The 16882-nt window shown below is 38.9% G+C and overlaps 2 protein-coding genes across 11 annotated transcripts in view; one reads left to right on the forward strand and one right to left on the reverse strand.

Annotated features, from left to right (window-relative positions):
- GPSM2 (G protein signaling modulator 2) overlaps window positions 1-1775 on the forward strand; it is a 39769-nt gene extending 37994 nt beyond the window's left edge. For all 8 annotated transcript variants that reach the window (XM_044432274.1, XM_044432278.1, XM_044432275.1 and 5 more), the window contains one exon: window positions 1178-1775. In XM_044432274.1, coding sequence (XP_044288209.1) covers window positions 1178-1345 — 168 coding nt within the window. In that variant the 3' untranslated portion in view covers window positions 1346-1775. The remainder of the gene's footprint in view (window positions 1-1177) is intronic.
- A 141-nt stretch (window positions 1776-1916) lies between these two features.
- On the reverse strand, window positions 1917-16882 carry CLCC1 (chloride channel CLIC like 1). Of its 3 annotated transcripts, XM_044432282.1 has the most exons (13): window positions 16728-16882; window positions 15253-15387; window positions 14337-14441; window positions 12871-12981; window positions 11728-11949; window positions 10930-11070; window positions 9685-9778; window positions 8406-8503; window positions 8175-8321; window positions 7202-7525; window positions 6483-6545; window positions 5794-6072; window positions 1917-3018 (listed from the first exon to the last, which is right to left on the reverse strand). In XM_044432282.1, the coding sequence occupies exons 2-13, from the start codon at window positions 15382-15384 to the stop codon at window positions 2989-2991; spliced, it is 1746 nt and encodes a 581-aa protein (XP_044288217.1). In that variant the 5' UTR covers window positions 15385-15387; window positions 16728-16882; the 3' UTR covers window positions 1917-2988. The 3 variants fall into 3 exon arrangements, with proteins under 3 accessions (XP_044288217.1, XP_044288218.1, XP_044288219.1); XM_044432283.1 differs by lacking the exon at window positions 14337-14441; XM_044432284.1 differs by lacking the exon at window positions 5794-6072.

Consider the following 16882-nt stretch of genomic DNA (forward strand, 5'->3'; position numbering starts at 1 on the left):
TGAACACCCTAGTTGATTGTGCGCAAGTGCAGGATTCACAAAGGCTTATTGATTGCTTATGCGCAGGCGCGGGTAACAGGAAGCGTACTTATTGCTATATATGGTCACAAGCCTTATATGGTTACACAGGTGAAATACAATGCTATTAGCTGAGTAAGTTGCAATACTATTGGCTGGTAAATTACAATACTATTGGCTGAGCATAGCGTGCCTAGCTACAGCATGAATGCTGCGAGGCAGGGATGAATTCCGACAGTAACTGATTCTTTGTCAACTCCACTGTTTGTTTCTGGGTTCAGTTCAGAGTGTTAATTCTAGCTTTTGAAGCCCTACATTACTTAGAACCAGTATAAATTAGGGAATACTTGTTTCCATATATGGCCTGGTAACTAAATTTCATTTCAGAGGCCTTGTTCTCAGTGTCATCTCAGGAAGTTTGTTGAGTGAGCATGAGACAGGAGCAACTTTGTAATGCTCTCCCACTTGAAATCCAAGTGCAGCTTGTGTGCTTTCATTGTGCATCTTCCAGGAAAAAATGGAAGACAACTGTGTTTCAGCAGGCTTTAAATGTGTAGTATTTAATTGTACTGCCTGTTTTAAGTGTAATACATTTTAGCTGCTGTGGTTTTTTCAAAAAATGTTTGGTTATATTTTCATTATGCCATATAGTTTTATAGGAAAAAATCATAGAAAAGTGGAGTACACGATGCATTATCATTCATTAGATTATCTCCAAAGCGGCAACATTCAACCTTAATGTATGCTTAAAACTAAGGCAATGGAAATCACTGTTAGTTGTGTGCATACAATTGCAGTCTTTAAAATGTAAGCCCTAAGCCCTTAGCTCTCTGAACCAATGCTTTAAGTAAGTCACAAGTTCTATGCTGGGTATGCAGTAGACTTCCCTACTGAGGTGTGGTATCTGTGTCAGGTGCAAGATAGGTATGGAGTATCCTTCCACTGTCAGTTTGCCCAATCTCATAAATTCCTTGTTGCTTATGGCTGTCAAATGAGTACTTAAGTAAAAAGCAGTTCAGAGTCCTTAACCTGCTGAAAGACTGTGGTCACAAGGGTTCTACCAAATACCCAAACTGAGTTTAAGATTTCACATGAGGGAATAGGATAAAATTGAATTGTAGAATAATATAAACAATGGACGTGGCTTTGCTTTTTTTAGGGCTCCAGACTAGATGATCAGAGATGTGCACCACCCCCTAACATCACAAAAGGACCAACTGTACCTGATGAAGATTTCTTTAGCCTTATTTTGAGATCACAGGGTAAGAGAATGGATGAACAAAGAGTCTTTCTACCATCTGGTTTGAAGAGACCGAATTCAAGCTAATAAGACTTCTTGGAGACTACGCAAAAGAACAATGACATCAGGGGATTATGTAGTACTGTAAAACATTTTTATATGCAGGAAATAATGCCTTTAAGGGAAAAATATAAACATTTGGGATGTAAATTTACATAATATATGGTACACTCTTTGCTACCACTGTTTGAATTCAGGGGTCTTTATTGGTAGAACATAGTTCTCTGTTTATTTTCTTTCTGTAAATACACCATTTTTGTTAATGGAAGTAGTGCCTAAGGTACGTTTGTCACAAGTTCGTGAAAAAAATTATGCTGAAATGATGTATATAGATAGGAACTGTAGAGCTCACCTCAATGTTTTTTTCTAACTTTTACATAGTATAAAAGCTTCAAAATGTAACATTGTTTTTTAAAAAAAAAATACTTGAGAAAAATAAATCTTAATACTGGCTAAACCTGCTGTTTTATCTGTAAGTCAATATTAAGGTGGTGCAAAAGGAAGGCTGTTACCTTAAGCCATGGACAAACAACTTGAAGACTCCATTCAGCCCACCGTACCATCAAATTATTAAAAACAAACAGTGCATACACACATGCGTGTTTCTAAGTTTTAATAATCAGGTCTGGATTCTGAAATTGAACTAACATTTGTAGGATATTTTGTATCTTAGAAAGTTGTAGTGGTCATTAGCTGAATGTAGTGAGAGTTTATTGCATATGTGTCCCAGTCCTTTTTCTCCCCAGGTAAGCCAACATACAGGCAAATTAGCCATTAAAACCCCCAACCCTACCATGAATAATGCTGGAACATTATAAAAAGCCCTCCCCAATAATTCCCTATAATTGACCTAACAGTTTGCTCTTTATCAGTGTCATGTCCTTCAAATGTTTTAGAATTCACTTCCCATCAGTTCCAACTCATATGGCCAACTGTCAGGAATGCTGAGAGTTAAAAGTCCAAAACATCTTGAGAATACTAGGTTGAGGAAGTCTGCCTTAGGGCATACTCCTATGCACGTTTAGACAGAAATAAGTCATATTTAGCTAGACATGTTCAAGCTAGCTAGGCGTTGGGCGTTTTTCCATCAAAACATTACTAGGATTACATTCTCTGTGTTTTGTGTTGCCTCCCATGCAGCAAGTAGCATACACAAGGGACTCAAAAAAGCCATTATTATCTGTAATAATGAGTGGACAGAATAAAAGGGGCATTGACTGTTTGGTCTCCATTTCAACCTGGTCTTTCAGGCCCTGCTCAAATTAATGCATGAGATTGTTTGCTGATCAAGTTAGATGGGTGGCTAAATTATATTCAAGGGCCCTTAGAACATATAGTAAATTACATGATATACATGCATGTTGAAGTTTTTTAACTGTACAAGTAGAAGTAAATATAAAAACCATAGAGCAGGTCATGGACAATTCAAGTCTAACTGCAGTTCTTCCAAAAGATGCTTTTAAAATGGATTGAAAAAATCTTTATAAACATAATTAAGATTTCATTGTGCCTGTATTAACCTAAGTAATTTGCAACAAAGTACTGGGGTATTAGCAAGTGATAAAGTAACCCATTCTCTGAATTCAGTAATGTTTGCACTTTGTTCTCTGTGTGTTTGATTTTAAACCCGAAGCATTAAAAAAAAAAATCCTTGGTAAAAGTGGAGATTATCAGGAAGCGGTGTTCCTCTGATTTTGTTCCTGTAATGAGAAGATTCATATGTTGAAAAGCTTATTCACAGATGTACTTACAAGCCCACTACTATTTCAAGTTGTTTCAAATCATAACTTTTATTCACTGGAGAGTCAAAGCCTTAAATAGTAAGCCAAAAACAGGCAAATCTAGTGCCTCTGTACTTTTGCAAGGCTAGAGGAAAAGCCTCCAGTTTTAAATTAATTACAGCATCATAAAGTTTTCAAATCTGTAGAAGAAAAATGGACCCAATGCAGCTGTCACACTCCCAGTCTTTCTACTCCAACTACCTTCTGCCTTTTTTCTTTCCATGCCAGATGTATACATACAGTATATCACAGGAGTACACTCCTCACATTTTGTAAATATTTTATCTTTTCATGTGACAACCCTGAAGAAATGACACTTTGCTACAATGTAGTGAGTATACAGCTTGTATAACAATGTAAATTTGTTGTCCCCTCAAAATAACACACAGCCATCAATGTCTAAACCGCTGGCAACAAAAGTGAGTACACCCCTAAGTGAAACTGTCCAAATTGGGTATTATTAGCCATTTTCCCTCCCCGGTGTCATGTGACTCGTTAGTGTTACAAGGTCTCAGGTGTGAATGGGGAGCAGGTGTGTTAAATTTGGTGTTATTGCTCTCTCTCATACTGGTCACTGGAAGTTCAACATGGCACCTCGTGGCAAAGAACTCTCTGAGGACCTGAAAAAAAGAATTGTTGCTCTACATAAAGATGGCCTAGGCTATAAGAAGATTGCCGAGACCCTGAAACTGAGCTGCAACATGGTAGCCAAGACCATATAGTGGTTTTAACAGGACAGGTTCCACTCAGAACAGGCCTCGCCATGGTCGACCAAAGGAGTTGAGTGCACGTGCTCAGTGTCATATCCAGAGGTCGGCTTTGGGAAATAGACGTATGAGTGCTGCCAGCACTGCCGCAGAGGTGGAAGGGGTGGTGGGTCAGCCTGTCAGGGCTCAGACCATACGCCACACACTGCATCAAATTGGTCTGCAGGGCTGTCATCCCAGATGGAAGCCTCTTCTAAAGATGATGCACAAGAAAGCCTGCAAACAGTTTGCTGAAGACAAACAGACTAAGGACATGGATTAGTGGAACCATGTCCTGTGGTCTGATCAGACCAAGATAAACTTACTTGGTTCAGATGATGTCGAGCGTGTGTGGCAACAACCAGGTGAGGACAAGTGTGTCTTGCCTACAGTCAAGCATGGTGGTGGGAATGTCATGGTCTGGGGCTGCATGAGTGCTACTGGCACTGGGGAGCTACAGTTCATTGAGGGAACCATGAATGCCAACATGTACTGTGACATACTGAAGCAGAGCATGATCTCTTCCCTTCGGAGACTGGGCCGCAGGGCAGTATTCCAACATGATAACAACCCCAAACACACTTCCAATACGACCATTGCCTTGCTAAAGAAGCTGAGGGTAAAGGTGATGGACTGGCCAAGCATGTCTCCAGACCTAACCCTATCGAGCATCTGTGGGGCATCCTGAAACAGAAGGTGGAGGAGCGCAAGGTCTCTAACATCCACCAGCTCCGTGATGTCATCATGGAGGAGTAGTGGAAGAGGACTCCAGTGGCAACCTGTGAAGCTCTGGTGAACTCCATGCCCAAGAGGGTTAAGGCAGCGCTGGAAAATAATGGTGACCACACAAAATATTGACACTTTGGGCCCAATTTGGACAGTTTTACTTAGGGGTGTACTCACTTTTGTTGCTAGCGGTTTAGACATTCATGGCTGTGTGTTGAGTTATTTTGAGGGGACAGCAAATTTACACTGTTAAATAAGCTCTATACTCACTACACTGTAGCAAAGTATCATTTCTTCAGGGTTGTCACATGAAAAGATACAATAAAACATTTACAAAATGTGAGGGGTGTACTCACTTCTGTGATATACTGTATTACCCTTGCAAACGTACATCTTGAACCCTGCAAGATGTAAAAGGGTTTGGGGTTCCGGGGAGAAATAGAATGGAAACAAAAGAAGAAAAGAGTTTCTGTTCCACTACTGGCAATGTGTTGCTGTGGTGGCTAGAGAGTTGGAGATGGGCTCTGGTTTCCTTTCAGCCATGGGTGACTTTGGACCAGTTAAAAACACTCAGCCTAACCTACCTCACAGGGTTGTCTTGAGGGTGACAATGGAGTGGAAGAGAACTATGTAAGCTATGCATGAGAGAGGTGTCCATACCAAAAGCGTTTTATTTGGTTTTTTTTTTTTAAAGATGCCTCTTAGTCCCAAATAACTGTGCTTAGGATGAGTGTTAATATTTCTTAGATATAAGTATTCAGGGGAGTATAAACCAACACATCTGAACTTGAGTTGAAGGAAGCAATGTATGTCTACTGGATTTGACATACTTGTTCCCTTTATGTTGCCCCCCAGCCCCTAAAAGAAGTATAGTAGGAATCAGAAGTATAAAGAATTTAGATAACAATAGATTATGTACTTCTGTTTTTAAATACATTTGTCTATTTACTGAATTTTTGGAATCAGGGATCTGGCTGAAGGAAGGAGAGGGTTCCCTTCCTGGATCTGGGAAAGATTATGTAGCATAGAATATGACAAGAACACTAAAAAAGTGATACAGCTTCACTTAACATCTGCTTTGCTGGTATTGCTGTAGAATTCTTTCTATTTGCTGCAAGAGAGTGCCAAGAGGGAAAAACAGCTACCTCACTAGGAAAGGCAATTAACTAAGCTGTACTTCCCTTTTCTGTAATGTAAAAGCAAGATATTATGTGAAACTTACGGTGAAGCTCAAATTTTCTGCAATGTTCACTGTGGGTTCTTCCAATCCACATGAGCTGCTTCCTTTCCTTTTAAATCCTCTTGTCTCTAGAGCATCTAGCTTCAAGCTACTGTCCTCTTTAATATTACAGTCCACGTCATCTCCATTGCTTTTTGTAGGTTTTTGTATATGCCTAGGTGTGCTGAGTTCAGTAATGCTTGTTTCATCCAATCTTTTATTGGTGTTGAGTTCTACTATTCTATCAGTAGCCAGATTGTTTGATTTAGGGCCCATTGTACCCTATAAGAAGGTACTTGTCTCAGTGAATTGTTTATGGAACAAACAATATTATATTTAACATCAGCAAAAATACCCCACTTAGGACTCAATCTTAGACATATTAAGACAGAAAAAAGACCTACAGCTCCATGCGTTCGGTAGCCAGCCATAATGAATATGCTAGCCTAAGGAATAGCAGGTCTGAAGCTGCAACTATTATATTAGTAATACAAATTATTTTAACATTCTAGTATACTAGAAATAAAGTGCATTTCTTGCAACATTTGAAAGTTAAGAATCATTTTAGGCGAACTAAACACACCTATGGTAGGCAAGTCATAAGCAGGGCCGGCTGGAGTCAGGTCAGACCAGATGGCTCAGGAAGCCCCTTCTGTCTCACTCTCACTCACTCACTCTATATGTCAACTTACCAGATTGTCTTCACTGGTTTTTTCTTGCTTTTGTGAGTTTTCTTTTTCTGAAGTCAGTTTACTCTGAAACAAAGAGATCATATCATTAAGCCTGCAATCATGTGCACATATACCTGACAGTAAATCCCACTGAATTCTGGGAGGCTTCCTTTTTAGTATACATGTATAGAATTACACTGCCAATTATTCAATCTGCAATAGATTTTTATCCTAAAAGTGACCCCAGTGCACTACAGCCCCACAAAATGTGGCAAGCAACATGCCAAAATACTACTCAGTATGTTGTACCTTGGTCTGAGAAAAATAGTATCTCAGGAGAGATTATTAATATGGGCATTTTATTGTGGGTGTATTTCAGTTTGGAAAATGTATCACATATAATGGGGTGGCCAGACTTGCTCAAAGTAAAGGCATGTATGGTAAATGTCAGATGTTTGAGAGGTGTAAGCTGGGGCCCATGGGTGGCAGTGGTAGGTGACGAGTGGCAAGCAGGCACCTGCAGGAGGTGGTGGCAGGTGGTGAGCAGCAAATGAGCACTCACGGACTCCTTCAGCAGTAGGCGGCAAGCCATAAAATAACTTTAAAGTGGCTCCCAAGCCTTGGTTTGGTCACCCTGACATAGAACTTCAAAAGAAAGTTACTAAAGAAAGTCATTTAGCTGTGATACTACCTAGAATTTAGTTTAACTTTTGAATCAAAAGCTAGATCTCTGCAGTTACCTGGTCAGCCAACTTCAGATGTTCTTCTGTTGCTGCATCTATCGTATGTGGTTGCAAAACCTCAATCTTGCCTTCTCTGCCACTTTCAGATGTTTTAGGGCTGTATTTTTCTGTTGAAGCATCTCCTCTATCATAAGGTCCTCTTTCAGTGCAGCCAGGGCCTTCCATCAAGTAGCCACCATCACCTGGACCATTCTGTCTTCGATAAAGTATTTGTCTTGATTCTTCTCCACTCCTTGGGAAAAGTGCAGGAGGTGGTTGTCTGTCCTGGTAAGTTAACTGTCTCAGAGCAGTAACTGATCTTCCTGCCCCACAGCAGAAAATCTACAGCAGACACACACATTTAAGTGCTCTTGACAAATGCTGTTTCCAATTTTTCACTTTACATAAGCTTTTGCACTGCTTTCAAAATACAGAATTTTCAAATTCTCTGTTCATATATGCTTTAAAAGCAACTTGTGGCACTCTAAATATTTTGGTCTACAACTTCTATCATTTCTCAATCACCGTCTTTGCTGGCTAGTGTTGATACCTGAAGCCCAAAATATCTGGAGGGCCATTAGTTGCCCACCCCTGCTTTATAGTATGTATTCTTCATTAATACAAGATAACTTTCTCAAGTGCTTGTTTACATGATCAATCATTGGCAAGAGTGCTTTGGTGGTATGTCTGATTCTGTTCTAGATTACAGGGAATTCTATTGTTAATCTCCTTTTGAGTCATCTGAGCCAGAGGATGGATTATAAAAGTTATCAGCCATGGATTAAAAATGAGTATCAGCCATTGGTTTTAGGTCAGTCCGCCCGTTGTTCAGGCTGCTATAATGCTACATAGGGCATTGACTTTAAACTTCTACTAGGGTAGCCTCATTGGTGTCAAATTGTTATCCAAATCCACAGTGGCTTGTATTTTTATCACAGCTTTAATTTATGTATGTAATTCTAGGCCCTTTAAATGATGTGTATATACTTACCAAAACTGCCCCTGCTAAGATGAGTAGAACAGGAATTTGTAACAAGACTGGGATCTCTTTCATGAGCGCTCTAATAAATTCACCAATTCCTTGCCCTATATGTTTCAATGGCTCTGTTACAAAATTGGTAAATGTAACAGCCAATGCCTGAAAAAACAGCAACAAAAATTACTTTAATTTTGACAACTTTGCTAGGAAACAAACTAAAAATGGCTTAGAAATGAAAAATACCTTTGTTGGAGGAACAAATAAAACAGGATTTACTAATAGGGTTTCATAGTATTTTCGGCAAGGATCATCTTGGACAGTCCATGTGTTTCGAAGCCATTCTATAAAGAGCAAGAAATCATACAACTATACACAGAACTAGCCACAGAACTTCTGTTGTATGAACTACAACTAATGGATTCTACAAACGAAGCAGAAAAGTAATTTTTAACTCTTGATTTTAAACTAGAAAGTGAGTAACATCTAGTGAAGATTTTATTCATATGGAATAAAATGTTAGAGAAATACATGGAGGAAGAGGCAAATGTTTCTGCATACTTGACTTGTTAGAGCAAGGTCTCTAACATTTTAGGACATCCAGAGACATTTGAGAAACTGCTGTATGCTCCATCACAGAATGCCTGATCAATAGATACTGCCCCTTTAACATCCATCCATCTATCTATCTTAGGCTGAATATTATTTAGCAAAAACATTTGTGTCTGTTGGGCATCTCTTTAATAAGCAATTGTCTAATGCAGCTAATTGCTGGCAGTGCAATACAGCTAATGCTTCTTTTAAACCCATGTCCTGGCAGTGTCCAGCCATTGCTTCATTTTGGGAAGAGGTTATTACAGATAAATTTTGTACTAAGCAGGTATAAATGCTGAAAGATGAACACACTTTGTAAAAAAAACATTTACTGCTTTATGTAAGGGCACCTGGATTATCCTAGTCCCTTTGATCACTAAAAGACTGATATTACAATATTGATGAAATAAATTCTTGCCTCCTATAATACAATGGATTGAACTAGTTGCATACAGTTATCAACTTCAAATTGATACTTATAGATATTTGGCCTGCTTTTGATGAAGTTTATGGATAATTGTTGGAAAACAGTTTCATTTTCTTTCAGAAGGTTATGGATAGCACACTGGGGGGATGCTGTGCTAGAAAAAGCAAAACATTCTGCTAGAACAGCTAAACATTCTGCTGTTTTAATTGCAATGGATGGCACTGTTTGACATTTTGTTCAAGAGTGATGCAGGTACCTAGATCTGAGTCTGCTACCAAATTCCTAGTAATATGTAATTTCATTTAATCTTATCATAGAGACTTTATTGACATGAAGGAACAGGTGAAAGAACATTATTACAAAATATGTTGAACTTTTCCAGAACTGCTTCATGTCTTCTGTAAAAACATCCTTATCTTAAAAAGCTCTAATTTTATTCAGATTTCTAAAACAACCTGATATGAAAAGTTAGCTTATGTGATATAAAAGAGATAAACTACTCACCGTAAAGGCCATCTGTCCAGTGAATCTTCTCAGCACATACTTTATCGAACTGTCCCATTTTTGCCACTTCAGCTTGATGCTGAGCAAAGGCTATCTACAAATATTGAAAGATGTTGACACACACTTGAAAAAATAATTACATCAATTTCATTTTTGAATTAAAATGAAACTCTTAAACAGCAGAATTAGTATCATTCCAAAGATGACTTCCTTCATATACAGCAGGAGTGTACAATCCAACCTTTTTAAAACACCGCTTTAAAATCTATGATTATTTAAGGCAGATTGCGTGCAGGTTTTGGAGAATGGGTTCTCATCATCACTGTGATTCATCCTTGGATGGCAAGAGGCAGCTTATGGGGCAAATTTTGAAGTGCTTCCAAACAATGGCATCTCTGTATTAGCCACTTCCCCTTCAAATTATATCAACAGTCAGGGGCTAGGATGCAGGGAATTAAAAGAACTGATGCAATGCTTCAAAGACGGACTATTGGGCCCAGTGAAATACTCTGTTGGTATGCAAATCTGTCATATAAAACAGGAAAATTCAAAGATTACTGTACTTCTGTTAAAATCAGACAGATAGAATTAAAGATGAACATGCCAACTGCTGTTTGGAAAATGTGAAAAATTATAGTTTATCATGATGAAACAGGCTTAGCCTTCTTCCTCTGGGCTCACGTGTTTCTGCTCCCTTCTTCAATGCAGCCATCAAGGAATAGAATGGAAGCGTTCACTTCCATTTTCAATTGACGACAGTTTACTATAAAGTGTGTAGGACTTTTAGCTGTGGCCAGTCTTGACTAAGGACTGAGGAAGCAAGCCAGCTCCATAACCTATAGTTTGAAGTCAGTTTGTTTGAAACAAATATAAGGTTAAGATTACCAGAATTTGTTGTATTTGGAATGATTGGGCATACTGCACTTAAATGAAAACAGAGGTAAAATCTTACAAACTCCTCATAGTTATGTAAAAGGAGGACAGGCAGTGAGAGAAGGCTTGGCTTTCTCTCCATTATACAGCATGCCTTATTGTGATGCATGCTTAAATTAGCTGTGATTTACATGTATAGATTAGTTAAGTAGTTCTGCACAAGTGCATGAAAACATTCTGTTTTAACAGCAGCGTGTATGGAAACCTTAACTGTGTCTTACTGCAATTCAGCAATCAGCATAATTTATACATGCTTACTTGCAGGGGAACATAAACATCAGATTCTGACCTCTAAATCATATTAATTTTTACCTTATATAGATACATCCAGTTCCATCCAAAACTGATGAGAAAAGTTATGAACATAATACGTTTTAGCTGTGTAAACCAACCAATGCGTGTCCACAGTTCTGTAGCAACAAGGATTGTAATACATGCTAAACACAACAGAACCTTTTAGAAAACAGAAAACAGAAGACAAAAAATAATAATAATTGTAAAACAACTTGAATAGCCAAGTTTCTGAAAAAGAATCTATCCCTTTTTAACAAAGAAAATTTAGAAATTTTCTTTCTAAAAATATACAATTTCAGTTTTTGTTTGAAGTAGTCAAGTTAATAAAATACATAATAGTGGGTCTTTTGCTGCATGTGGGCTTTATTTTGGTTTCTTCAATTAAAACACAAGCATGTGAAACTTCCCAAGTTGGTGAAATTATTCACTGCACATTCCAATAACCATAAATCTACTTTTAGTTTAACCATAGAACAAACTAGTTAATGACAAACCTATGGAAACCACATTTAAATAGGCATGAGTTATTTCAGGGTTTGTACAATTTGTGCTCTATCCAGATGAACTCAGACCAGTTGCTTTGTGATATAAACTGGTGGCTACTTTAATTCCTCTCCCACACAGGCAATAGAATTAGGATTTTTAGAAAATCTTTATGGCTGGTTGGCTGCACATGAGTAAAAGTAGGTAGCCACGGCTGCTGCCTGGCGAAATACAAGAAGCTAGTCATGCACTCCACCTGCAGTCAGATAGCACAGCATAACATCAGAAACACTATAGTGCCATGCAGAAAAGACATTACAGATGGTTTCTCACCATGAAGACATTGTATGGATCCGCCCCAAATGTGTCCTCAAACTTCCATTTCCAAGCTTCATAATCATGATGCCTAAAATTGATCACAATATTATTAAGTGCTTCATCTAAAGCCGCTGTTTTCCAGCTCTCATCATTAAGGAATCTATTGATTTCATTACAAGTCGTTTTAGTAAGGATGATTGCAGCATCATAATGCATATCCCCGGTGTTATCATCAGGCTAAAAGAAAACATAAAACAACTGTTGAACTGACGACTGAAAACAATCAGAGACAAGTAATACATACAAAGCAACCTGACCATGTCAACTGAGCAGTTCCACAGTAAATACTGACTGGCTGCTGTGGTGGCAGCACTTGGGTGGACAAAACAGTCCAATGCTTGGACCAATCTGTTGTATTGAGACATAATAATTACTGATTTCTCTGCATCATACTTTGTCTTCAATGCAAAATAAAGTACAAATTCTCCAACAAGTTAAACTCCAAACTGTTCCCCAGAAACAAGCAGGGATGTGCATGTCCTGACAGCCAGCATTCATGCCATATCATACAATGGCTCATGCTATCTAGCATAGTCAGTGAAAAGATGGAATATTTAGGACAAAACAAATGGAGGACCACAAGTTGTCCACTCCAGTATCACAGTGGTAATAATCTATTCAGTACAGTGGTTACAGAAGCTCCAGGCTCAGGATTTTCTTATAAAGGACATGATCCAAGCTTTATATCCCAGATTACACCCCATGTAAGTCAAGAGAAGCCATCCCTTCTTAACATATATAGGTTGTTTTGGCATTTTATTTATTTTTTATTATTGACAGGCATTTGTAATGTAATAGAGGTGAACAGACTTGCTCAATGGAAGAGCCACATCTGGTAAATGTCAGATATTTGAGAGCAGCAAAATAAACTCAAAGAGCCACATGGAGCTCCGAAGCCACGGTTTGGCCACCCCTGTAATATAATTTGTTTTAGCTACCCTGATTACTTGAAAGAAAAGTCTAAGTAAATGTATTAATGGCTGGCATTTAACATGCCAGTGATTACATTGAAAGTTTTAGCAAGGGGTTTTACTTTTAAGTGAGATATTAAACATAGTAAAAATGCTCAGAATTTTTAGATGGTACTTAGATACTCACTAGACCAAGTCTTCTGACTTCTATTAAAATTTTGTTCAAGTATCGCTTAAAAATGTAAATGCTATTGTTTTCATGGAACTTGGCTTTATCTTTCTTTTCACAGTCTTCAAGCTGAAAAAATAAAATGCTTAAATATGACGCATTTCTCCTAGAACAAGTCTTTAATTCATATATTACATAAAACTGAGATGACAAAGACAAAGCTACCCTGCCCAAACAAAGATTCATTGTATATTTTCTATACTGTATATGACTTGTATATTTATTAGACTGACATAATGTCAGTAACTGGTGTTTCTTTTTGGTCAGGTGTGAGTCAATTGCATAAGCATTCTGGACTTTAATACCCTTTCATGATGCAATCTCCTTAAAAGAAATAGAACTTAAATGTTTGCTCCTGTTTGTTTATTTATCGCATTTGTAATTAATTCATACATTTGTTCAAGTAATCTGACAGCCAGACAACTATGGAAACCTGCTTTCAAACAAGATCTCTACAATGCATGACCCATCAAGACAAATAAGCCTCATCCACCAAAAAAGGCCCTCTACCTGGGGCAAGGCATCACAGCCTGCTAGGAATTATGAAAACAGTGAGTTACTAAGCCACAGATAGGTTACAGCACATAGCTAAGGGGTGGGCAGCCTCCAGGCTTCCAGTTTTTGTTGGACTCCAACTCCCATCAGTCCCTGCCACATGGTCAATTGTTAGGGATGATGAAAGCTGGGCTCCAACATCCCCTGGGGTGGATGGGCTATGCATTCCTGATAGAGCTGGTGGATTGCGTTCAACCTGAAAGGTCTCAAGTTGTATAGACCTGTAATCATTAAAAAGGCAAATTCCTCATGATGCAAATAATTGGAGACATGAAAGTACCACTGAAAGGATCTCTCCTCAGTAGCCCTGTGCCACACTTCAGATGCCAGATAAACATCAAAAAATAAAATGTATGGGCAAGAATGTGTTGGCACACATGCTCCTTCAGGTATCCTGGCGAATATGTAGAATCTGAATGAGCCCCGCTGCAGAATATTTGCTCTACATTTCATGTGTGCAGTCTCCCTTCACACCTTCCTCTCGGAGTGGAAGATCCAATGCAAAAACTGAACACTTCATACTGTTATTTGCACTCCAAGGGAAAGGCGAAATCTGCAAGAGTTCTCTTATCAGTGAAACTCTCCAGCTAAGAATATTTTAAAAAATGCAATCCTATTCCAATGCAATCCTATGCAAGACTCATACTGATTTGGGCATGCTGGGAGCTACAAGTCTTTTTTTTCTGAATCCACCCATAGGATTGTGTCTCTATTCAACAAACAATTCTGGTCCTGATGATGTCAGTAACAAAAATCCAAATGCTTTTAAGAGAGTAGAATTGCAACATATATCCTGCTACATCTACCAGCTAAAAATCTAGAGATTATTGCAATATATACAGCATAAAGAAGCATACGTGCGAACAAACCTTATGTATTATGGAATGTAATCTACTTTGACACTTGGAATCAATATTTTCTTCTGTCATTGTTTCTTTTGCCACTTCCTTAATTTCAGAAACATCCTGATTCACCTGTAATAATTTTAACCATATGCATGTCTTAGTATTTCTACTCTTGTGAATATATATATAACTAGAATCTTTACATTGATCTTGCTACTTCATTTGGCATATTTATATGGAAATATATAATTAGACACATAGAGAGAAATCAACAAACTTTACTACTCGCTGTAGTTGAATGCAGTGAGTTGAATCCAGTCATGCTTGCAGTAGACCCACTGAAATCAACTAAATTTAAGTCACATTGATTTAAGCAGGTCTAATCTAAGTATGTTTATTCCTGGATCTAAACTTAATAAAGTGTATCACCAAGGCAATGTAAGTTAACTGACTTGATTACACTGTAGAATATGTTCATATCCAAAGATATATTTTCCAATTGATTTATTAGGTTCAATATACTCCAGCCATGGAATACATTTAAAAAAAACCCCATACAAACAGGGGCTACCTTATATTTCCTTCAACCTCTTTATGCACTCACTTGAAAAAATGTATCCAGCACAAGGGGTTGTTCCAAACCCTAATATGAATGAAAATTCTTCTGCACACTCCTATGGATGTGATTTAGATCAGATTAAAAGTAGACATCAAATAAAATGCAAAAAAAGGGGAGGGGGCTTTCAGAACCTACTCCCTTCTAATCCTCTTCCTTCAAGATTATTTTTATTTGTCATTTGATTGGGAGTCAGTAAGTCCTGTAATGGGAAGTGTGCCAGGCATCTAATACAGGTAAGATGAGCAGGATGCCTAGAAGACAAACTATATAAAGGATTGGCCTCAAAGTTCAACACTAAAGAAACAGCAACTATACATCTACCTTATCAGGTTTTCTCATTGTTCCTGAAGCTGCATCATAATTCAGCATGTCTGTTGGATCAATCCATTCATTATCCTGAGTTGCACTTCTTCCTATCAGTAGGGCTGCACACAGTACCAAAGGAACTAGCATCCTCTGTTATAAAGAACAATTGTTGATTTTAATAAAATGCAAGATCTCTGGAGAAAATTGAGCTATCTAGTGTTCAAGTTTCTCAAAGTGATTGTCTTTTATTTTGCCCATAATGGACCATATCCAACATCCTATAAGCAGACATCCACTCAATGGATACAAATCAATATTTTTGAGAGAATATTGAAAAAGAAATATTTGCTGAAATAGCATCCTACCCTTTCTTCAAAGAGCTCAAGTTAGCAAATCTATGTATTTTATGCAGTCTCCATTAAGCACTAAGCTTAAACATACTTGACAACAACTGATGAAAAATTAGGATATTATACAGCACCCAATCTTAGATACCACAAACCAGGTAGAGAAAACAACAAAGATTGTGCTAATTGCACCCTTCTCTATTTCGCATTGTCCTCTATACTCCATTCAGGTATTCAGATAATGAAAAAGACTATTTTAACCATGCATATACCTATGCTTTCATTGCTTGAAGGTGCATGAAGTCGCACCAAAACTGAATGATTTTCCCTCATCCTCCTGGCTGCCTACATCTCACCAAAAATGTTTCCATGCGAGTGGACAGAAGGGCTTCTGAATGTGTGTCTTATCCCCACCCAACTATAAGGCACTCAGCAAGGTATGGGAAGTCGTTCTGATGTGGCAACCTATCTTCTACAAACCATTTTGAGATCTTTATCGTATAGGATACAATTTCATATTCAATGCATACTGACACAACAGTGCATATCGCACCAATGCATATCGCACCAACATCCTAAACATTTACACACGTGAGATGGGCGGGGACTGTTGTTTTGCTTTGAATATCCCTGTTTAGCAACATGCGTTTTTGGTAATCTGACGCTTTAACAAGCTACAGGAAAAGCTATTCCTCAGGAACAGAGGTGAGAGATATGTTGCATGGATGCAAAACAAAAACTGCCTGTTCTACGCCTCAGACACCTGCAGAGTACTTCGAGGATCATTGCCCCAGCCCCTCCTGTCTGCTCAAATTTATTTCCCATCCAATCCGAAGGGCTAAGGAAAGGAGTAAGAACGGCTCATCTTCGTTTTTCCTCAAAACACTCATGGGAGGCAAGCAGCCCTGAAAACAACGTGACTCGCCGGCAATGCCCCAAACCTTCACTACTGACCTTCACAGTGAACCAAGGACTGAGACCCGCCGCCCCCCAGGACGCCTCCACCACCACGGCGCCTCTTCCGAGGCACGAAGAGCTCAAGGGCTCCTGCAACAAAGCACCACCCGAGAGGCAGCTGCAGGACCGTTCAGCCCCGGAGCAGTGCGGCAGCTCCATCCCCCGGCCCGCCTGCTGCTTCCTCACCCCAGCGGTTTTCTCGGTGCGGTGGGGCGCCGCTTCGAAGCAAGCACGGGTCTCGCAGAACCTCTATTCAGAGCCGCCCGCCAGCCGCCATCTTAGCTGACCCCGCATGCCATGCTCCGCAGCGCCGGCGGCGCCCTTGCGGTGCATTTGGGGTA

This window comes from Varanus komodoensis, unplaced genomic scaffold (assembly GCF_004798865.1).
Source record: "Varanus komodoensis strain SLA01 unplaced genomic scaffold, ASM479886v1 scaffold24, whole genome shotgun sequence".
Lineage (NCBI taxonomy): Eukaryota > Metazoa > Chordata > Lepidosauria > Squamata > Varanidae > Varanus > Varanus komodoensis.

Bases quoted from the DNA above. Each gene is read 5' to 3' on its own strand.
- CLCC1 (XM_044432282.1), bottom strand. From the start codon at position 15,384: ATGCTAGTTCCTTTGGTACTGTGTGCAGCCCTACTGATAGGAAGAAGT. The intron at 11,071-11,727 runs GTGAGAAACCAT...GTTTTCTAAAAG, and splicing joins ATCCATACAATGTCTTCATG to GTTCTGTTGTGTTTAGCATG. The intron at 6,546-7,201 runs GTAACTGCAGAG...TCTTTGTTTCAG, and splicing joins ATCTGAAGTTGGCTGACCAG to AGTAAACTGACTTCAGAAAA.